The sequence below is a fragment of the Otolemur garnettii genome, unplaced genomic scaffold (genome assembly GCF_000181295.1).
Source record: "Otolemur garnettii isolate 467f Iridium unplaced genomic scaffold, OtoGar3 scaffold00014, whole genome shotgun sequence".
NCBI classification, from domain to species: Eukaryota; Metazoa; Chordata; class Mammalia; order Primates; family Galagidae; genus Otolemur; species Otolemur garnettii.
In genome coordinates, this window is record NW_003852409.1 from 23,912,860 (window position 1) to 23,936,268 (window position 23,409).

General features: G+C 37.3%; 2 protein-coding genes across 10 annotated transcripts in view; both read right to left on the bottom strand.

Annotated features, from left to right (window-relative positions):
* C5 (complement C5) overlaps positions 1 to 23,409 on the bottom strand; it is a 144,045-nt gene that overhangs the window by 84,122 nt on the left and 36,514 nt on the right. Inside the window, exons 1-3 of one of the 2 annotated variants that reach the window (XM_003785402.3) lie at positions 7,245 to 7,350; positions 2,858 to 3,050; positions 655 to 817 (exon numbers count right to left, since the gene is read on the bottom strand). In XM_003785402.3, the coding sequence (XP_003785450.1) occupies positions 655 to 817; positions 2,858 to 3,050; positions 7,245 to 7,309 (421 nt within the window). In that variant the 5' untranslated portion in view covers positions 7,310 to 7,350. Of the gene's footprint in view, positions 1 to 654; positions 818 to 2,857; positions 3,051 to 7,244; positions 7,351 to 23,409 lie in introns of those variants that run through there. The other variant, XM_023510578.1, reaches the window with a different exon arrangement.
* Positions 15,739 to 23,409, bottom strand: part of LOC105886549 (complement C5-like) — a 9,729-nt gene continuing 2,058 nt past the window's right edge. The window contains exons 3-8 of one of the 8 annotated variants that reach the window (XR_002772171.1): positions 22,155 to 22,340; positions 21,190 to 21,280; positions 20,135 to 20,208; positions 19,379 to 19,502; positions 17,171 to 17,259; positions 15,739 to 15,977 (exon numbers count right to left, since the gene is read on the bottom strand). Coding sequence is in view for 6 of the 8 variants with exons in the window: in XM_023510583.1 (XP_023366351.1) it covers positions 19,417 to 19,502; positions 20,135 to 20,208; positions 21,190 to 21,280; positions 22,155 to 22,340 (437 nt within the window). In the remaining 2 variants the exon portion in view is untranslated. The other 7 variants (XR_002772170.1, XM_023510583.1, XM_023510581.1 and 4 more) reach the window with 7 other exon arrangements.

The following is a 23,409-nucleotide window of genomic DNA, read 5'->3' on the forward strand; positions in this document are numbered from 1 at the left end:
CCAAGTAGCTGGGACTACAGGTGCCTGCCACAACGCCCGGCTATTTTTTGGTTGCAGCCATTATTGTTGTTTGGCAGGTCTGGGCTGGATTTGAACCTGCCACCTTAGGTGTATGTGGCTGGCGCCTTAGCCGCTTGAGCCACAGGTGCCGAGCCAGGAAACAATATTTTAACAGAAACTTTCTTAGGTAAATGCCCTTTGGGAATTAATATCCATATATTTCTGTGACCTAATTTATTCTCTGCTGAAACATCTGATCCTCTTGGGGTAGATTTGTTTTCTGAATTTGAGGATTAGTTTCAGAGTCAATAGAATTTTCATGAACGTGGCTCTATAATAAATTATTTTCCCATGGCCAAAATTAAGTCCTCTATTTGCTTAATACGTATGATCTAATGCAACATTTTATAATTTTAAAAAAGATTTTCTTACTTGAAGGTAAAAGAAATGGAGAATATAATTACATATTTTGCAATTTCTTTAGCAATTTCTCTATAATTAAAATGCTATTTGAAAGTATAAAAGTCATTGGGAATTGAAACTCTTTTGAACACATTGGAAAGCTGTTTCCACTCAATTTCAGGCATTAAAAAGTGCTATAATGTAGTGTTAATCGCCCCCTCCCCAGGGAAAGAAACACCTTATATACTCTACCTGACTGATGTGGAGTATAAACAGGTTTGTCTGTATGAATGAAGAGAAATCCATTGTCATAGGTTATTGGCATTTTTTTTGATTTTGAAAAATGTTTTGATACAACATCCAAATACACATACGAAACTGGGTTTTGTCTTCCAGTCAAGTGTTTTGGTTGTATCTGTAAAAGAAGATGTTAGTGGGAAAGAGTATAGGTCATAAAACATGGTGAATTTCTAAATACCACTGTAATCCCAGTAGAACAAAAGCTGAGTGTGTGTATCTAATTATTTAAAAAGTGAGTGAGGCTCAGCACCCGTAGCACAGTGGTTATGGCACCAACCATATACACTGAGGCTAGGGGGCTCCCACCCGTCCCGAGCCAGCTAAACAACAACAACCACAACAAAAAATAGCCCGGTGTTGTGGCGGGTGCCCGTAGTCCCAGCTACCTGGGAGGCTGAGGCAAGAGAATCACTTGAGCCCAAGAGTTTAAGGTTGCTGTGAGCTATGACACCTACATACAGCACTCTACCCAGGGCGACGTAGTGAAACTGTCTAAAAAAAAAAAAAAAAAAAAGTGGTATAGAGCCAAAAGAGTAAATAAGTTTGCAAAGTCCTTCAGCATCTAATACCATAAAGAAGTTAGGTGTTAATAATTGAAAGTCTTTTGGTTTCATATCTCCTAAATTGTATATACATTTTGTAAATCTACTACTACAGAAGCTTTTAAGAAGCATTGCTGGATCACTCACTCTCCCCATTTCCCTTATACAACATCCTGATCTATGTTCTGGACACTTTGTATTATAGCCTATACTTTGGCTCCCATGTGTTGAGATGTATACTTTCCAATTTGTGTATGTACTAAGTCTGCACAACATTTAAAACAAAATACTTTGGGAAATGAATTTTAATTCTTAATAAACCTAATAAGGGTAAGTATTTGTTAAGAAAAAAAAGCATTTACTATCAAGGACATTAATGATAGAATTCTTATGTTTGATTAGAACTTATCTGGATCAATGTTTCCCAAACATGAGTAATACACATAAACCCTTTCTAAAGGATAAACAATGTAGAGGACTCTTAGCATTAACTTTTTAACTAAAATCATTTTTATTACAATGTTACTTTGGTATGCACAAACTTAAAAATAAGCATAATCTTCTTATGCTTATGACTTTTATATAACTAAAAAACCAAAACAAATTATAAAATAAATTCAGAATATTATGAGATGAGCATAATTCTAATTTAAACTCTTTATAAAATTTCAATTTTTAATTTCTTTATAAAGAATTCACAGAGAAATAGGTCTAAATGAATCACAGGGCCCCTTTTAAGTCTGATATTCTTTGACCTTTGGTTCAAAGCACCCGCAGCTCAGTGGGTAGGATTTCAGACACATACACCCAGGCTGGCGGGTTCAAACCTGGCCCAGGTGAGCTAAACAACAATGACAATTGCAACAAAAAAATAGCCGGGCGTTGTGGTGGGTACCAGCAGTCTCAGCTACTTGGGAAGCTGAGGCAAGAGAATCACTTAAGCCCAAAAGTTTGAGGTTGCTGTGAGCTGGGACGCCATGGCACTCTAACAAGGGTGACATAGTCAGACTCTGTCTTAAAAAAAAAAAAAAGAAATGAGCTGCAAGCATGTGTCTAACCAATCTATACAACAACATTTAATAGAAGGAAAAGTTATTTCACAAAGGTTGTTCTATTAACTATTGGTTGTCAATGAGAGCTATTCACTTTATTGATCATTTTATTAGTTTTGGAAGCTATAATTGCTGGATTTTGGAGTTTAAACAAATGTTTAATAGTATCTATGGGTTTTTTGTGTGCAATGAACTACAGACTAACATGCATATTTAATTTCTCTATTTCTTTGTAATGATAATTTCCACAGCAAGCATTTTCAATTCTTATCAAATATTTTTCACATTAGTACAATTTTATTTTCCAACAAGAATGTGAAATTTTATATGCATTGCTCAAAAAGTAGACATATTACATCACATTCTAAACAACTCTTCTGTTTAGAATGCTTTGTTTCACCCATATTAGCATTAGTGACGGACATCATTTAATAATCACGCAGTGGTTGAGTGGTATAAATAATCAAATCTCTATGTTATCAGTATTCAAAATTTGTATATATTTTATTGAGAATATTTGATAGAAACCCATTAATAAAAAAATGAAGGATAAATACATACTGTTAAGATTGCAGAATTTTGGAATTTATTTTCTGAGGACAAACTAACATAGCCTGAAGAGTAAGTAAATGTTTTATCAGGATAACTTTTAATGGAGATGGTTGCATCAAATGCTTCTGTGTATCCATAAACCTGAATTACAATATTTTCAGATGCTCCAACACGGAATACTTTTGGTGCTGAAATGACATATCTGTTGAAAGTGGAAAAGAGAAGGTTCATTATCTTTATATGGCACATTTTCTTATACTTCTTTTTTTTTCCATATATTTACTGAGCTTAAAAATGTTATTATTAAGTCAAAATTTATGTGTGTTCTATGATAATTTCAGCATAATTTCCAAGAAGAAATAGTTTGGAATTAAGACGTGAGAAATAGACCTGGGGGTTTAGTTTACATTCTAAAAAGGTAATAACAGCATCTTCCCTCAGATATTGCAGCTAAGGAAGACTTTTAATGATGTTGACCAGAACATGAAAGTGGGGTCTATATTTTTTGGTCAATGAAGCAACATAGGCACCAGTGATTGAATTCCAAGTCTGCCATCTGCTGGTTGAGCGGCTGTGGTAAAGTCATTAACACTCCCTGAGGCTAAAATAGCTTACTTGTGAAAATATCAATTTCTTCTGTGGTAAGGATTAAATAAGACTATATATATTGGCCAGGCGGGTTGGGTCATGCCTGTAATCCTAGCACTTTGGGAGGCCAACGTGAAAGAATTGCAGGACGCCAGGAATTCAAGACTACCCTGAGCAAAAGCAAACCCTATCTCTACCAAAAAAAAAGAAAGAAAGAAAGAAAGAAAGAAAGAAAGAAAGAAAGAAAGAAAGAGAAGCCACGTATGGTGGCACATGCCTGTAGTCCCAGCTTCTTGGGAGGCTGAGAAGGGAGGATTGCTTGAGCCAGGGAGTTTGAGGCTGCCCTGAGCTATGATGGTGCCACTACATTCTAGCCTGCATGACAGAGTGAGACCCTGTCTCAAGAAAAATAAACAAATAAAATAAAATGTATATGAAAGTGCTTAGCATGCTTAGAACTCAATAAATGTTAAGAAGGAGTAATGTCATTAAATTAGTTAAAAGGAAGTGATTTTAGAGATATTGTGAGATTAAGTGGCTAAAGAAAGAAAAACAAATGAGCTGGGGAAATACATTTGGAAATGCAAGTAGTGATGGAAGTCCATGAAGATCAAATCATCATCACCATCATCTAATAGTCACAGCAATTGAGTAGTTACCATATCAGCAGAGGAAGTTAGCACTTTACAGATAACTCTTCTTAATCTTTAAAACAAGCCAATGGCATAGGTACTGTTATTATTTTTGTTTTACAAACGATAAGAGGTTAATTTGACTTAGGGAAGGACTTCATAGTCAGGTCTCTCTCGGTTGTTATGTGTACAATTGAGGTCAAAGTTATAAGTGTTATTCACAACTGTAGATCATTTTCTCATTTTTAATTTTTATGTGCTAGAAGTGAATCTACACATGCTTTTAGAATACAAATTTTCAAATATGTGATTTTCATTGTTTTTTCTTTTCTTTTCTTCTTTTAGAGATTGAATCTCACTTTGTCACCCTTGGTAGAGTGCTGTTCCATCACTGCTCACAGCAACCTCCAACTCTTGGGCTTATGTGATTCTCTTGCCTCAGCCTCCCGAGTAGTCTTTGTTTTATTAAATAAAAACTTATAAATATAAACTAGATTGTTAACTACATATCACAAAAATATCTATTTGAATAGTGAGAGCTCCATATGCTATTGTATAGGAAAAAATGTCTTTCAACCGAAAAGGGCACAGTGATTGACTAATCCAAGTGCTCCAACAGGCTAGGGGTGCACAGAGCACCCCAAGTGGCAGAATTATTACAGGCTCCTGACAACATTACAACATTTTTTAACTCTTTAAAAAGCAACAAGTTTTTAGTAACAATGAAATTAATTTGGCAGCAATAAAATCCCTTAAAGCATCTGGTAGTTCTCCTACATGACAACTAATTTGGATCCATATATAAGTAAATTATAAAAGAGGGGAAAGAATTTACAGATTGCCAACCACATCTGAATTCTCCTTCCCCACATGCTTAGCAGAGGACAGTAGAAAATGAGAAAAGTTCAGCTTGATGGTCATAAGAGACATTTCCTGAAATCTTACCGTGTGCTAGGACCCATTCTAAACACTTTATGTATGTGAATTCATTGTGTTGCTACAGCCACTTAGTGAGGCAGGTCATTATTACTCCCATTTTAAGGTGAAGACACTGCTAGGTAACTTGCCCAAGGTCACACAGCTCATAAATGAATAGAATTAGGAAATGAACCCAATTTCCTAACTGAACTTATCTCCAGAATTGACACTTTCAACTGCTGTTCAAAAGTTAACTTATCAAGAGTTTTGTAATTAGAAAAATATAGGGATAAAAAGCTATTTTAATTTCAGTATTCCTAGATGGTTGATGTTTTTCAGTTTAGTGTTATTTTAATTTTGAATTATGTATGCGGTGGTAGTGGTCAAATGTCAAATATTTAGCATTCAAAAGCCCAGACTCTGGAACCCCCTTTCATACAGATTTTCGTCCTTCTTGATTTATCAGTAGCATGATCTGTCCATATAAAAAATTCCTACTTTTCATATTTTTCTTTCAATGGCTGCAGAGGGTCAGCCTTATAAAGAGCCCTGGCCTTATGGGAATACTCTTTCCCCAGATGTTTGCATGGTTTGCTTCCTCATTTACTTTAAGCTTTGTTTGAGTGTCACTTCTTCAGAGAACCTTCCCTTCCTACATTTTGAAATAGTTCCCTAACATTTCCTTATTTTCTTACTCTCTTTTGGTTTTTTTTCTTGATATTGTTAACTATGTGGCCTTACTTATTCATTCTTTCATTGGCCCATTCATTCACTATTTGCTTCTCCCACTAGAATGCAAACTCTAGGAATTGCCTTTTGCCATTTGCCGTATTTCAGTGGCTATCACATGGTAGCTGCTCAATAAATATTTGTTGAGTTAATTGGCTAATTAATTAAGGTGATTGATCACCATTTTTGTAAATCATACACTCATTTTTTCAGACAAAGTGTGGAAATAATTCTTTTTATTAAGAGTTAATGCAGCATCATAAAAATTCCGGATAAGAAACAAGGAACCCAGTTTCTAGCCCTTGTTCTACCAATAATTAGAAATCACTTAGTCTCTATCTCTCTGAGCTTTATCTGTCTATTTTCCAAAAGGAATGAATGAAAACTACCTAAGATAATGGAGTGACTCTGGCCATGTGATAAAATCTCAGATTAGAATGAAGATGTTTATGAACTGGAAAAAAAAATCTCAGATTAGAGACAAGAGAGTGATAAGAGTTACTGTTATCCTAAGTATACATTTATATTTACTATATTTATATGTATGTGTTCACAACAAAATGAAAAACATTTTTGATGTGATAAACAGGAGACCTTAATAAAAGTCCTGCTTCTGCCCCTCTCTGGCAGTATAAATTTTGCCTAACCACTTCTCCTATCTGGATATACCCTTGTATATAAATTGAGTAGGTTTGGTTAGATAATCTCCAATGACTTTCAAGTACTAGAATATTACTTCTAGACATAAGATCACTATTTTTAAGACTTGGTTTAAAATGCATAATATTTCAATAATAATACTGAAAACTATGGCTGGGTGCAATAGCTTGTGTCTATAATCCCAGCAGTTTGGGAGGCTGACGCAGGAGGATTGCATGACCAGCAATGGGACCAGCCGGGGCAACATAGCAATACCCTGTCTCTGAAAGAGAAAAATAGCTAGGCATGGTGGCACACATCCACAGACCCAGCTATGCAGAAGACTGAAGCAAAAGGATCGCTTGAGCCCAGGCTCAAGGCTGCAGAGAGCTATGATCACACCATTACACTCTAGCCTAGGTTACAGAGCAAGACCATGTCCCAAAACAAACAAGCAAACAAAAAACCCACTAAAAACTGGGAAGAATTGGCTCATAAATGTAGAATTCATTACAATAGATTTTGAAATCACAGTATTACTTTTGACCCCCAAGTAATCCTGGCTTAATAGTGTTAGTCTATGAAAAACACAAAGAAAAGTAATTACTAAATAAAAATAACTAAAAAATGCCAAGAAAGTTTGTTATCTTAAGTTTATTTTGTACTCTTTTTGAAGAGGAATTTGAATAATCCCTTATATAATTCTCTATAAATAACAATCACAGAAAAGCTGTCATATTGTTAGCCACTCAATAAATTATGCTTCCATAACTTTCCCATTCAGAAATGAGACTATTCATTTGGTGTTCTCAGAAGCAGAAAGTTACTTTCAAGTTAACAAACCATTAAATATACTTTTCACTAGTAAAAAGGTGGCTTGTTTTACTTACGTTTGTTCCTGTCCCCAACTTTTCCAGAGGAAGATTAAAAAACAAAATATTCCCAAAAGGCCCATGGCTGGAGGTAGCAGTAAACCATGGGTATAGCATTTGTGAAGTTATTCTCCTTTTAAATAAACTGAGCTTGAAGAATTTGAATAATCTAGTTAATTATTAATATCAGAAAGAGAAACCTCTAAGTAGGGAAACTAAAATTGGAACTAAAGCACCCTTTCATACTCAGGAATAAAGATAGGGGGGTATGTTATAGACGTTTACACCCAGGACATTTATTTTTATTAATACAAATAAAGGGACTCTGAAATGGTGGTTTGGCACTGTAAGGAATAGCTCAAAGCCAGAAGCCAGTAGTTTCATTGCCTTTGACCTTTCCTCTGTTGGCTAAGGCATTTGCTCTGATGTGGTGCCATCTGTGAATACACCTGTGGTACCATCTGTGAATATACCTGTGGCAGGTCCATTCTTGTATTAGATGGAGACCCAGCTGGATTCAGTTTCGAACTGAGATGATTTTAGAATGTGTCTAGTTTAGACGGGGCTCACAAAATGGTCTTAAGAGAAGACTTGAGCGGTAGTGTCCTTAGTGCTGTACATGGTCTCTGGATAACCTACATCTGCAAAGGGAGTCCAAGGAATGGTTTGTCCTAGACTAAAGGAAAAGTTGAATAATTAGGTGGGGGGATGACTGTGACTGGGCATGAAAATGCCATGATGAGCTTGCTGGCATCATTCTCTAAGTAACTAATGAAATACTTTAGTATTTAGTAGAGAATGGATATCTTCATTTCTACCTTAGTATATAACATATATGCTAATTTCAAGTAATAAAACAGAGCTGGGCATGGTGGCTCACACCTGTAATCCTAGCACTCTGGAAGGCTGAGGCGGGTGGATTGCCCTGAGCTCATGGGTTCAAGACAAGCCTGAGCAAGAGCAAGACCTCATCTCAGAAAATAGCCGTGTGTTGTGGTGGGCACTTATAGTCCTAGTACTGTGAAGGCTGAGGCAGGAGGATCACTTAAGCCCAAGAGCTTGAGGTTACTGTGAGCTATGACACTGTAGCATTCTACCAAGGGCTACAAAGTAAGACTCTGTCTCAAAATAAATAAATGAAGTAATAAAACAGATGTCTCTAAACATATTTTTGTAAATTAGATATTTATGGTTCTAATGACATTCTTTACTTTGAATTAGTAAATGACAAACCAATGTATTTATTTTTGGTTTATTATTTACTTCTTATTCATTAATTTGATTCACCAACATTTTGATACTTAATTCACAAGGGAATAAGAGCACAAAAGAAAATTGATATACAAACTTCACTAAAGGTATCTCTTGCATTTTTTGAAAGGACAAAAATTTGCCACTATCATCTGACCATCTAGTCCATTTATTTAAAAAAGGAATCTGCGAAATCAATGATTAAGCTAGGTTGTGAAAGACGGGTCAGGTTAAAACAAACAAAGTCCTTTGCCATCATTTTTGGGAAACACAATTTAAGAGTGAGCAAGAACACTCAAATCAACCTAGGTAATATTTGTATTTTTAGTGCAATGAAGTTTGTTTGCTTGTACTATAGAGTAAATACTGATAACTAATACTTGCAAACCATTGGCCTTTTTCTCTGGTAGAAAAAGTTTAAGAAATGATAGCTTTTAATGGTTCTCAACACAACGGCAGTTCAACAATTTATAGATTCCCAAATGTGTTTAAAACTCCTTATCTGCCTTCTAAACATGGCTCAAAGATAAATTTTTCTTTATGTTTTAAAATGTGACCTTTGGGAAAGTCCTTAGTTTTTGTAAAAATTCTGCATTTCTAAAAAAGCAGAATCTCAGATCTGGCAGAAAGTTTGGTAGCTACCTGACCTTCCTGCTATCCAGATTCTTCCCTTGAGGTGGAGCCCAAGTTAATCTAGTTTACAAATCCTCTCTTAATCTGGGCCTTGCTTGTTTCTCAAACCACAGTGTTCCTATTCTCATTCCAGCCAAGTAGCTGAAATACTTGTGATTATTCCCTGAAGTCACCATGACACTAAGGTGCTCTAGCAGAGAAATAATTTTGTCTCTTTCAAATAAGTATTCTTTAATTATTTCACACTTATTTAGTAAAATATATCTAGACACCAATCATTTTCTATTAATACAAACTATAGACCTCTTTTTTAATATATGACAAAGGATTTTTGTGTATGATTTTGGAAACCAGACATCTTGAAGGAGGCGTATTAATGAGTGGTTAATTTAGAGAATAAACAAATCAGTAATATTTTGTTTATTAATCATTTTCAGAGATTCAGCCCCACTGGTTTGCTAACTTCAGGTGCCTGCTGGCTGGCAAGAATACAACAGGTGATGTCGCCCATAACTACCCCTGTGTAATTTCCATGTACCTGGTCCAAGTCTGGAGAAACAGAAGTGTCTCCTCAGAATTAAATTATTCTAAATTGAGGCATGAGGATCATGTAAGTTTTGTTCAAGAGCAGTAGGTTGGTGTTAGGCAGGTGTGTGATTCTGAGTAAAATAGAACATCTGTCCCTCCAACTGCTATTTGGCTCAAGCCCATAGTCTCATGCTTTAATCCTTTGAGGAATGGCTCAAATAAAGGGCCAGATGAAACTCAGAACTGAGTTACTTCAGTAACTCTCCAGGATGTGGACTGGGAAGGTATTGGAGGCTTTGGCACCTGCAGGTGGTAACAGCACTTTTGGTGCTGTCAGGAGACTTGTTCCCATAGCTGACAGAGCACAGTAACCTCCGTGCAACATTAGTTCCCTCAAAATTCAATGTTAATGGCAGGGGTCATATCATCAGCAGTGATGGGTGTCATGTTGCCACTTTTGATATTGGCTGTAATAAGCAAAAAGCATATGTACATGCATGTAGCTGTCTGTAACAGAAAACCAGAATAGGAAAGGAGGAAAATTGTGGCTGTCAAAATGTCTGCAGAGGAACAGATTTCCAAACACAAGCTTTGTGATCAGATATATCTGGGAGGAATCAGGACTGGAGTTTGATAGAAAAGGTGGAAACTGTCAGCCAAATACTATCTAATACCTACTTATACCCTCAATTTGGTGTCTGTTCAGAAATATGGGTAACATATGGGTTATAGCTACTGGCCTGTAGGGCAGCACACTCAGAGTCTATTTAGTGCTTGACCGTAACACCAGAGTAATGGAAATATCGAGAGTACAAATTGCATACTCGTGGAAATTTACGGTTCTCTGACCATTGTCTCCTATGCACAACCCCAGGTAGTCCTTGAAGAGGCTCCAGGGGAATCCTAGGCTCCCTGGACATGGTTTAAAAACCACAAACTTGGCTCAGCGCCTATAGCTCAACCGGCTAAGGCGCCAGCCACGTACACCTAAGGTGGCGGGTTCGAATCCCCAGCCCGGACCCGCCAAAACAACAATGACGGCTGCAACCAAAAAATAGCCGGGCGTTGTGGCGGGCACCTGTGGTCCCAGCTTCTTGGAAGGCGGAGGCAGGAGACTCGCTTGAGCCCAGGAGTTGGAGGTTGCTGTGAGCTGTAATGCCACGGCACTCTACCCAGGGGGACAGCTTGAGGCTCTGTCTCAAAAAAAAAAAAAAAAAAACCACAAACTTAAAGCACCAAACAGTCTTACTTATACATTCTAGGAAAACCTTCAAAAGTATGAGGTGGGGATAAAGGTGACATAAGTTAAAAATAGTCTCACTTATGTCTAGTTCTCCCTTCTTTACTGGGTGCTGGAACAAGACTGGCCAAGTGACAATCAGCCAGGTGACAGACTGGGGAGACAAGCTGATAAGGCCAGATATGAGAACAGCCAGAGAATCACTAGGAAAACCACAGTCTAGGCAACACTGTGGTTCAAATGCACTGTGGATAAATTCATATGTAAATCTCAAATGGTACCTGAGGAAAGATAAAGAAGAAAGTTATTACTGAAACTCTTCCTGAAAGTCATCAGAGGACAGAGTTGCAATAGTATGTCCCCAAAGGCCACCTCAGGTCTTAATCAATGATAGAATAGGAGGGCTTTCTGACTAGGGAGTAGCAAAGAGGTAGAAAATAATAAGGCCAAAATTGAAAATCAAGGGTTAATGATGGGATGCAATTCAGCTTATGATCTTCAGGGAAACCAAAAGAGAACAAAGTAAAAGGAGAAGGTGCCCCCCTCCCTTTATCTCTCATAGTTTTGTAACTTTAGTTGAACTGTTCTTTCCATACCCTAGCCTACACTTCTAATGAAACAAGTTCAGATCATTTATCCTCTGGTTCCACTGACCAACATCATTTCAGACGATCTTGTTGCTCAATGTGAGTTCCTTCATCTACTTCTAATGCATGGGAAATAGCTATGTGAAGTGAATCCTCCAGACTCAGTTGTGCCTCTAGCTGGCTGCAGCCCAGCTAACATCTTGACTGCAGCCTCCTGAGAAAACCCAAAATTGCCCAGCTAAGTTGTTCCTAAATTCCTACTCCCAGGAACTATGCAGGTAATTAATGTTTATTGTTATCTTAAGCCACTAAGTTTTGGGAAAATTTATTATATAGCAATAGTTAACTTTACACTAGAACAGCTGTTTTTCTCAAAATATAGCTTTCACGAAATCTCCTTACATTCACTCATACCACTAATGCACACTTGCTTCTTGGTCAACAGTTTAATTTGCGAGTGTACTTTAAGTTATTAAAGAACCGTAGCTTCAAGAGCCTACGTTGAAAGTGCTCAAAGTAGCTTAATAGCATCTCCCCCAATGCTGGAATAATTTGTGCTGATATAGCCAGTGCCTAGAGGGGGCACCTTCCTGAGGTAGACTCTGGCTTTCCATCTTACATCTCTGAGAACTGGCTTCTTCACTTTCTGAAGATGATAATGCCTGTTTCTCCTTCTTCACAGGAACGCTGCAAAGTGATGTCTGAAGTATTGAAAATCATATAAACATGTATGGAGTTTTTATGATTGCTCTTTCTTTTTTTTTGAGACAGAGCCTCAAGCTGTCCCCCTGGGTAGAGTGCTATGGCATCACAGCTCACAGCAACCTCCAACTCCTGGGCTCAAGCGAGTCACCTGCCTCCGCCTCCAAAGTAGCTGGAACTACAGGCACCCCCCCATAACGCCCGGCTATTTTTTGGTTGCAGCTGTCATTGTTGTTTTGGCGGGCTTGGGCTGGATTCAAACCCGCCACCTTAGGTGTATGTGGCTGGCGCCTTAGCTACTTGAACCACAGGCGCCGAGCCTATGATTGCTCTTTCTAGCATCTTATCTCTCTTGCCTTTCTAGTTCTTTTTGCCTGAAATGAAGACACAAACCTCTCAGTTGTTTTCTTCTTAGAGCAAGATATCACAAACCTTTCAATGGATTTTTTTCTTCCAAGATAACTGTCAACCCTCTCAAACATTTAATCTATTTCCCCTCCCCTGCCAACTGAATGCTTTCTGTGTATCTCCATTAAAGTTAGATAGAGAACATTGAATTAACAAAATAATTGCTCAGTAGTATAAGCCACTTGTTGGTTGGCATTGTTTGGCATTATGCCTATTTTATAAACAAGAGTCTCATGATCAGGAAGGGTTGTTTGTTTGTTTGTTTGTTTGCTTTTTAAAAAGCCTGGGATCACATAGAAAGAAGTAATACTGGCCACTTATATACATTGAGGGGTCTAATAAAAGAAGAAAATGTGGAGTCCCTTGTTCAAAAACAATGGAAAAAAAGTGCTGCTGATGTGTTAAAATATAAATATATAAAGCCTTTCCCTTTCTTTCGTAATCTTTCCCACGACTTGCTATGGTGTTTTATTAGCTATTTAATATCTTTGTCAATAAAGGAAAATTAAATTTTTTAATTATTGGCATAAATGTTACCATTTATCTTGATTTTGTGCTAGGCCAGTTTAAAATACAAATATAGTAGAACCTTTGTAAGTTGACTCCCAAAGGACTGTAACAAACAGGTCAACATACAGAAGTGGTCACCTAGGGAACTAGGCCTCCTGTACTCATACGCACATGTAGTGCGTGTCCAGTCTATGAAAATTTGGTTAACTTAGGGAGGTGGTTAAGTATGGAGATTCTACTCTATAAGAAGAGTTACATGTGGAATTGTCAAAATTACACAATTTGTATTTTATAGTTCACACATGCATGTACATTCTATTCTTCCTACAATGATGAAAACAATGCACGAAACTCAGCTGTTTTTATTTTACTTTTTGATAAGTGTATGTTCTACCAACATTCTTAATTTTTGCTTACTGATGAATGAGGAAAATCTGGAAAGAAAAAGAAATGCTAACTATCCTATCTTTCCCTTTCCTTCTATGTTCTATTCACTGTAAGTGGTTGGCTAATATAGGGAAGGAAATGAGTTTATTCTGCCTGGAATTCCTTCAGGTTTTTTTTGGATATGTGGATTATGTAAGAAAGAATATGGTAAGGTTCCTGGTTTTCTAGAATGCTTTTGCTTTCTTTCTGCACTTAAAACAAGTTCTGGCTCCAACAGAAAATGAACATTTTCTGTCAGTGCCTCTGTTTGCTCAGTCATAGACATAACATCTTTGCCTTGTACTCATTTCGAGTCTCAGTAAACTTCTATACATTATGAGTCCACTGGAATGCTGTGTTCACTGGGTATTTCTAATGCTCTATGTAAATGAAGTAGCAGGGACTGTAGAGATAAATATTGCACCATCTCATCTGTTCCTTTGCATGCTCCCCTCAGACTTCCCATCAGACTTCACTTATAAAAAACAAGTGAAAGATAAAACTACTAATCATTTCAAGATAGCCACAACAGAGCTTCAAGCCAAGTGTGATGTGACGCTGGGTGTGAAGACTTGGACAACTGCACAGTCTGTGTGCCCATGCAGCCACCTCTGGAGTAGCTAAGCCAGGAGTAAATTCATATCTAACTCCAAAGATAATCTCTTATCATATCATATGGAGCTGCCTCTAGTAACATAGGGCAAGACATTGGCAAAGTGATCAAAGAATGTCAAGATGAGGGATTTTGAAGAGACAGGAACAGGTAACAATGAACTGCCGCCCTTGGGATCTGTGACGGACGGTTGGTCAGGATGACTGCATCCCCTCCAAATATATACATGAATCCTAATCACCACAGTGATGGTATTATGTAGAATATTTAATTGATAGTCTTTTTCTTTTAGTACTTTGAATATATCATCCTACTACTTTGTGGCCTCCAGGGTTTCTGGTGAGAAATCAACTTTTACTGATGATCCCTTGTACCATGATGTAGTGTTCTCTCATGCTAGTTTCAAGATTCTCTCTTTGTCTTTGAGGTACTCAGGTGTGACTCTTTGCGTTTATTATGCTTGGAGTTCCTTCAGGGTTTTTTTTTTTTTTTTTGATATGTGGATTAATGTTTCCCATCACATTTGAAAGTTTTGACCATTATGTCTTCAAAAATTTTTTCTGCCCTTTTCTCTCTCTCCTTTTTTTTTTGTGCAGGTGTTGGTGTGCTATATGGTGTACCAGACATTTCCCTTTATATATCTATTACTATATTTGATGGTGTACCAGATGGTGTAGGGAGGCGCTGCTCATTTTTTGTAATTCTTTTTTGTTTCTGGTCTTCAGACTAGATACTTTCAATTGCTTTTCTTCAGGTTTGTTGATTCTTTCTTCTTCCTGCCTGCTTCTGCTGTTGAGTGCCCCTACTGATTTTTTCGTTTAAGTTATTTCAGTTTTCAACAATAGAATTTTTCTTTGGTTCTTATTTATGACTGTTCTCTTTTTATTCTTATGCTTTATATATTGAGACATAGCTCTCATACTTCCTTATGGTTCTTATTTTTAATTTAATTTTTATTTATTTATTTTTTTGTTGAGACACTATGTTGACCTTGGTACAGTGCCGTGGTGGCACAATTCACAGCAACCTCAAACTCTTGGGCTTAATTAAGCAATTCTCCTGCCTCAGTTTCCTAAGTAGCTGGGACTACAGGCGCCCGACACAACCCCTGGCTGTTTTTTGTTGCATTTGTCATTGATGCTTAGCTGGCTGGGGCCGGGTTCAAACCCGCCAGCCTCAGTGTATGTGGCTGGCGCCATAAGCACTGAGCCCTCATTTTTAACTTAAAAATAGATTTTATAGAGACAGGGTCTCACTATGTTGCCCAGGCTGGTGTCCAACTCCCAGCCTCAAGTGATTACAGGCTGACCTATCCCAGCTCCTTCAGTTCTTTTTTCTTTTGTGACAGAGTCTTAGTTGCCCTATTAGTTGCCCTAGGTAGAGTCCTGCAGCATTGTAGCTCACAGCAACCTTAAACTCCTGGGTTCAAGCAATCTTGCCTCAGTCTCCCAAATAGCTGGGACTATAGGACCCTGTCACAATACCCAGCTATTTTTAGAGATGTGATCTTGCTCTTGACCAAGCTGGTCTCAAACTCCTGAGCTCAAGCAATCTACCTGCTTTGGCCTCCCAGAGTGCTAGGATTACAGGTGTGAGCCACCGCACCCACCTGTCAAATTAAATTTTAAATAGAGTTAAATTTAAATCAGTATTGACTGAAAAATCACATAAGAACATTTCTGTCAATGATGCCAAAATGACTGTTGATAAAGCTGGTCTACATGCCAGCTCATACATTTGGTGTAGTCAGTGAGGTGGACATTCAACAGTTGATCCTTGGGTAAGCTGGCTCTTTGGTGACCTGGATTTCCATTGGTTGGCACTCTTTCCATCCAGGGAAGCAGGAATGCTTCCTAATGGGAAAGAAAATACATATAATCTACATATGGAAGTATTGCCTAAATTTGTTTACAAGTATAGGTTGATGAATCGGTTGTATAGTTACAGAAAATGAATACAAGACAATATTTAAGGTAGGTGGGTGAAGAAAGCATGACCAAGATAAAAGTTGGAATGATCAAGTGAAGCTAGGATTGAGAGTAGCAAATCAAATGTAGCCAACAAGCTCCTGGTCTCATATTTTATTGCTAGAACAAATAGAGACACAAGAATCAGTTTACACTGATCAAAATTAGATTTCACTTTATAGGTACATAACAGACAACCAGAATAACTGTTTGCTTAAATGAGATAAATATCTATTTCTCTCTCGTGTAAAAGAAATCTAGTGGTGGGCAATCTGCCTAGAATGGTAGATCAACATATCATCAGAAGAAGGGGTATTATCTTTTTGTTCCACTATCCTAGCACCTAGGTTTCATTTTTCTTTCATTGTTTCTGAGTTAAGGGATATGAAAAGGGTGGAAAAAAAGAGACACCTCCCCATTGGGTCACGTCTATCCTTCTTCTGAAGTCCCATGCACTTCACATTTCCTTGGGAGACTTGGAACTTAGCTGTACCCAAGTACAAGGGTGGCAATGTGGCCAGCAAAAACTCAGGTTTTGATAATAAAAAGGAAAGAAAGAAAGAATGCTTGTTTAGTTAGCAGCCTGTCCTAACTAAAATACTGTGACACAGTATTTTCCTATTTTGCATTTGAAATTCAGGCATATTGAGGATCAAAAGCTTAGAAACATAAAGTTGGAGATTACAAGAAGTAAACTGCACCTATTCTTACTGTTGCTGGCTTTACCTCCCCCAGGTCCTGCTGAAAAAAATGTCAGACTCAAATCATGGTAACAGCCAGAAGAATGTATGTGAGGAGGACATAGATGATGAAGAAAGTGTGATTTTGACATTGGTTCCAGTTAAAGATGATTCAGATGATTCAAATAACGAACAAATGGAACCAACTGTTTCTTCAACTTCTGATGTCAAACTGAACAATCCCCAGAAACACAATGAAGATGTGAGGACAGAGACTGCTTCAGTGAGCCAGACCTACAACTCTGAGAATTTCAGGAAAATTCATCTACCTCCAACAAATAAGCAATCAAAAGCCATCCGAAAAGCTAGATGTAAGAAACCTGATCTTCCCTTACCAACCGTTTTGCCTTCCATTAATGATGTGGGTCGAGACACTTTGAGGAACTGGTGCCAGCAACTCAACTTGAGTACTGATGGCAAGGTAATTCCTGAAACACCAAAGGAGGCCAGATTACATTCATGTTCAAGGAAACTCAAGGCAGAGACTAAGAGAGCAAGGCCTCAGGAAAGGTCCAAGATGAGTGTGAAAACCGAAGAGCTCGATAGAGTAGAAGTGATAACATCGGCCCAGGAATCTGCATTGGCAACATGGGCAAGGATTGCTGCCAAAGCGGGTCAGCCTAAGACTGTGAATTCATGGTCCATTCCTGTGTCTGCTGAGGCCTTTTTGACAACAGCTTCTGCCCTTAGGTGGTATGTGATTCGTGGAGAGCCTCTCCCCACAGACACAGATGTTGGGTCCGCCTACAGTTTCATGCGGGTCAGGCCTGGGTGCCTGCCACTCCCAGGAGGATGATTTCCCTCTTCCTGTTACCAGCCTGTATTGTCCCATCTCCAGGCCTAGAAGATAATATGTTATGTCCTGACTGTGCTAAGGGAAATAAAAAGACAATGAAAAGATTAATGATAGCAAAGAGGAAGAAGCGATCTACTTCAAACACAAAGTAGGAGACCAGAATATACCACCTCAAACTCTGTGGGAGAAGAGGAGAAGGGTGAATAAGGAAGCTGTTATGGTCTCAGGTATTAGAGAGTAATGGATATACTTTCAGAATGTGTAAGCTGATTTGAGGAAATGGAAGAAGAAATCATTGGAAGGAACCTTTGTGATCTACAAAACAGAATCAAGTAATTAGGACTCCACTGGCTGACTGGGTGCCAGCCCTGTCTAATGAGACACTTTGGGGGGCTTGGAAAGCCACTAAAATAGTCATTGCAGTTGATTAAAAAAAAAAAAAGAAACAAAGTTGAACACTAGCAAAACCATTAAAGTTTTATTTGGGGGAGGAGGAGGCCAATACTGAGTATTCTCTTTAGATAAAAGGTAGAATTCATAAAGAAATATACAGAATTTTTTTAAGACCTTGATCTTAAAAAGACCCTTTCTTTGGTTATCAGTGTTGGCCAGGGATAAGCCAGACCCACCATGCAGACAGTAAATGGAAGGAAAAGTACCAGAGGTGAGCTGGTAGTGGGTCTAGGTGCAAGGTCAGGTTTGGTGAAGCAGACCTTGCTATTACAAAATGATCCTCAGTTATAGAGAAAAGGAAGTTTATATATTGACAGTGATATTAGGGGACTATATCTGTGTTTGGAAATTATTCTGTAGATTTTTTTTTATTTGCTTTAATAGTCACTTCTTGTCCCCTTGAGCACTATTATTAACCTTTCCCTGTACCCTCTGAAGGTTTGCTAAAACTCAGCTGACAAAAGACAAATAAATAAGAAAAGGCATACACATTTATTAATGTGCACAGAAATGAATCACAGAATGACACTCCATCCTACAATAGGCTACAAATAGCTATATACCTTTTTCTTAGGAGAAAGGGAGATAGGGAAGCGTGGATGATTTTAGAGGGGGTAGGAAATTATTCGTAGGAGAATTCAATGGGCTTGAAAACATACAATGGCCTGGGACAAAGTCTGTTGGGCCTGAAGAGGCAGATAATGGTTTTGACAAAAGTCTGTCCCGGTGTGTTGATAGACTCCAGTTTTTCCTCCTGCAATGTTAATTCGGTTAATGAAAAATCAGAGAAGGGACCAGAGGTAATTGTTTTCTTCTTTAGCAGGTCTAGACTTTGGGCAGATTCATCCTGTGCTTTGGGAGAGACAGGAGATTAACAAACAGGAAGAGAAGAAGAAAGGGTCAAAAAGACCTTGAGACTTCTTCAGTTCCCTATGTTGAAGTCCCATATTTGGGGTACCAATTTCTGAGCCCCAATACCAGTTGCTCTCCATTGCTCCCTATCCCCAACACCTAACACCACCAACCTGCTCTCTGTTTCTATGAATTTACCTAGGGAAAACTTGTCTTATCTCCCATAATCCCTCCAAAATATGACCTTACTCTCACCTAACCTTCATTCAGCATCATTCAATGTTACATTAGAATTCAAAAGAAAGTCTTTCACCTCTTGCCAGACTTTCACCCAACCCCCTTCCTCTTAGATGCTTTGTGCATTAAAGACAAGCAAATTGTGTGCAGTGATTTTATCATGAGATTTCTCAACCATTAATTCTAATAGCATGCATTTACCTACTTACACACTTTTCTGGACTTTTGATGTTAGAAAGTGTCCCTTCTAATTGACTCTTGTGGCATTGTCATTTAAGCCCAGAAAGTGGTCTTTAGATACCTGCAACTGCAGCACATCAGCAACACACAGACCTATAAGAGGTGACAACAAACATTGGCATATTCCAAAATTTAAAAACATTCCAAATCTGAAACACTTCTTTTCCCATGAAGCAAGGGAGTTACCAGAGCAATTTATCTTCTCTCAATTTATTGTATTTTTTTTAAAACCTCTGCACACATTATTGTTGTTGTTAGTTTTATAATCCTAAAGTTATTTAGAATTTTATTCCAATCCCATTTTCAACACAGCATGATGGTTATTAATTATTAAGGAACACATTTAATGGATGAAAATATTGAATTATGAAAAATCACATCAATGTTCCTAAAAATAATTTACAAATGGTTCTGATATTCACTGTTACACATAATCTGGGAGAGAACTCAATAACAGATCCTGTTTTCATCCCCCCTTAAGCTTCCAGCCAATCAGGATGGTTTTAGGAATTTGGAGCCCTGAAATCATTGCTTTCAAAGTGTTGGATTATAAAAATATTAATGAACAAAATATGTTCAGAGACATAGATATTTTTTATCCTATATTCGACTGAGAGTATAAAATATGCTACTATCAAAGTCTTAGGTGAACTATCAATAACATGATGGACATATTACAATGAACAAACTGTTTCTTATCTATAGATATCAGACTAGCTACTTGCCTTTATCTGAAATGCCAACACTTTGTATTTCCCAGGTAGTTAGAACATCAGGTAGCATAAATTGCAGCTGGCTTCTGGAAGTTAAAATGTTGACATTCACATACAGTGGAAACCCAACTTGATAGAGGCAATCATTAACAGAAATTTTGCTTCATACTACTTTAGAAGAAAGAAAAAAAATCACAAAACAAAATTATATCAGGTATGAAATAAAATCATATCAAGTAAAATATATTTGGTAACTCTCCTACATATTCCATGATTTTGGGCATTGCACCTGTGTGATGAGAATTCAAGTTCAGAAGGATGCCTTTGAAACGTTGCAAAATCAAAGAGTATAAAAGAGCTATTATAATACTATTATGATACCTGCAGCAAGGTTAATTGGGAGGGGCAATTAACAAGGTCACTGTTAGGATGGGAGACAGTAGTGGGAAGCTTTACTAGCAGAAGTGCTAGCTAATGCGCAATGTTGGATAACACACAGCAGTGTGGAGGAAGAATAAGAGCGAACAAGGGTAGGGACAAGGAGACATATGAGAAGACAACCGCAGGCCTCTGGACTCATTCCCTGACTTCTCATAGGAAACATGCTTAGAGTACATGTAGGAAGAGGGAAGCTTGGGGATTTAGCATTGTTCATCTCTGTTTTCAGTGCCTGGTACAGAGGAGGCATGTCATAAAACTATGCTGAATAAAGAACTTTAACAAGAAAAGAACCTTCTTGTTTATCAATGTTTCTTTTATAGTACAGATACTTTAGGATGAAAGCAGTTGCTTAATATGATATATACCGAATAGCTGTGTGCTGCAAATGCATAATGAAGTGAAATGAAATTTAACAGAAACACCAATAGTTAATCCTACCCTGGAACTAATCACCAGAGCAAAGTGCAAAAAAAAAGACCAAACAAAACAAAACAAAATTTGAGCAAGTGGTAGAATCATCTTAACTCTTAAATAAGCTATTGGGAAATGAGCACTTCTCAGACTTTTAGCCATACTATTTGCATTATTCACATCTCTTTCAAAGGAACATAAAAGAAGTATGATACCTTTTGGGAACAAGATGAACTTCCCATAACCAGCTTTCTGGAAAATAGCTTCGAATTTCTGGCTTACTTACTGGTAACAGGGACTTCATATCTGGGGAAAAAAAAATATCCTATTATGGAAAAACAATATAAATTCTTACAGCTAAATTTTAAAATATTGTCGTTAGTCTATAATTTAAGTATTTTCTGAAAGACCAATGAAAGATTTTGTTTAATGCTTTTAAAACAGAACTATAGAAGCTTGGCACCCGTAGCACAGTGGTTATGAAGCCAGCCACACACACCAAAGTTGGCGGGTTCAAACCCAACCTCGGCCAAAAAAAAAAACTTGAAAAGATAACCATAAGTCAAAAATGTATGTTTGAAAGAATGAGGATATACCTTCACAATAAAAATAGAACAAGTAGTTTCCAAGTGAATGTCAGAGATATCAACTGTCAAATTTAGTACTTAAGGAAATTTGACACCTCATACTTAACAATCTAATTGTAATGAGAGTTATATAAATTCTGAAAACATATTTTATGGTTGAAACAAAAATAAGATTCAACTTTTATATATGAATACTTATCTTTATGATAGATTTAGAAGTCTTTTGCTATATTTAGTTAGTATGGTTACATATTGAATTTTTAATGGTTGTAATATCACCAAACTACAGAATTTTATAAATCGAAGGCATATTGGTTGTAGCTTCTTGCTTGTGGCTCCCACAGGATAATCATTCAAGTTTACAGAATGATTTGGCTTTAAGTTTATATTCGGTCTTGACTCTGTACTGTGTACTCTGCACTATACTATAGCTCTTCTGATCCCCAAAATGAGAGATTTTCTTTTATGGGCATCTATAATTTATTTTTCTATTTTCAGGTATAAATAAAGCATGAAAACTGGCTTTCTTTGCAGGATAAATTTACACAACATTCCCCATATCAAGCAGAATTGTGATAAAAAAACATACTTACGGGAAATTGTCAACAACCTAAATTTATAAGTGCGGAATTGTTCTGCAATGGTGCAACATTCATTGAAAGCTTTGCGGCACATTGGGCCTATGGTAACTCGCATGACTCTCTGTTCACAGGTTTCATCAACAAGCCGGGATCCATCATAACAACATTTCTTTAGTATTTTGTGTTTGTATTTAGCAGCTGAAATGGTAATAATAAGTGCCCTTGATTATCCATAGAGTCATAACATCTCAGGCTTAGAAGGGATCTCAAAGATACCTGGCTTCTACTGCCATATGGCCCTGCTACTCACAGTAGCCATGGCTAGTTGACCTGCCAGGTTCCTCTTGGAACTACCCTAGGAATGGGGAAATGGCCTGTTTCAATTATCAGATGGTCTGTTTCAATTCATAATAAATAGTTAAATAGCACCCTGTGAGTAAAATCAGTTAAATATACAAGAACACTTCACTATACAAATACTTCCTTCTTCAAGCTAAAATCCTATTTTTTCAGAAATTTTTTATATAGCACGGCTGTGGACCTTTGTCAGTGGCATCATCCTTCATTGTAAGTACTTGATGTCTCATTTTTTTCATGTCATACAACTCAGAATAAAGATTAGAATTAAAATAACTCATATATGAATAATGAAATTGTTATATTAATATAAGCATGATTATTAGTGGAACTCAGTTCACTGACTTTCAGTTCAATGTCCTTTCTACAGAAACAAGACCAAATGTCATATTTTATTTAAATAATTATTTAAAAATAATTCCCATTAGATGTATTTTCTAAGGAACAATCCAAAGTGATATAAACTAGGAAATGCATATATATGAAATGGAAGTAATAGACATTTATAGGTCCATTGTACCCCAAAGTGAACCAAAGGGTGAATTTTGTCAAAATAAAATGGAAGAATATAATTTTAATTGCTAGAATAAGTATGTAAAGAGAAAATATTTATTACAAATAAAAGTATATATATATATATATATATAATTTTTCTTCTTTTTGGGGAGGGGGTAGAGATGTTCTCTCTATGTTGCCCAGGCTGCTCTCCAACTCCTGGCCTCAAGCAATCCTCCCACCTCAGCCTACCATACATTTTAGAGGTAGAAATAATAATAAAGACCTGTTTTCTTCAGATTAAGGATATGGCAAATGGCTCGGCGCCTATAGCTCAACCGGCTAAGGCGCCAGCCACGTACACCTAAGGTGGCGGGTTCGAATCCCCAGCCCGGACCCGCCAAACAACAATGAC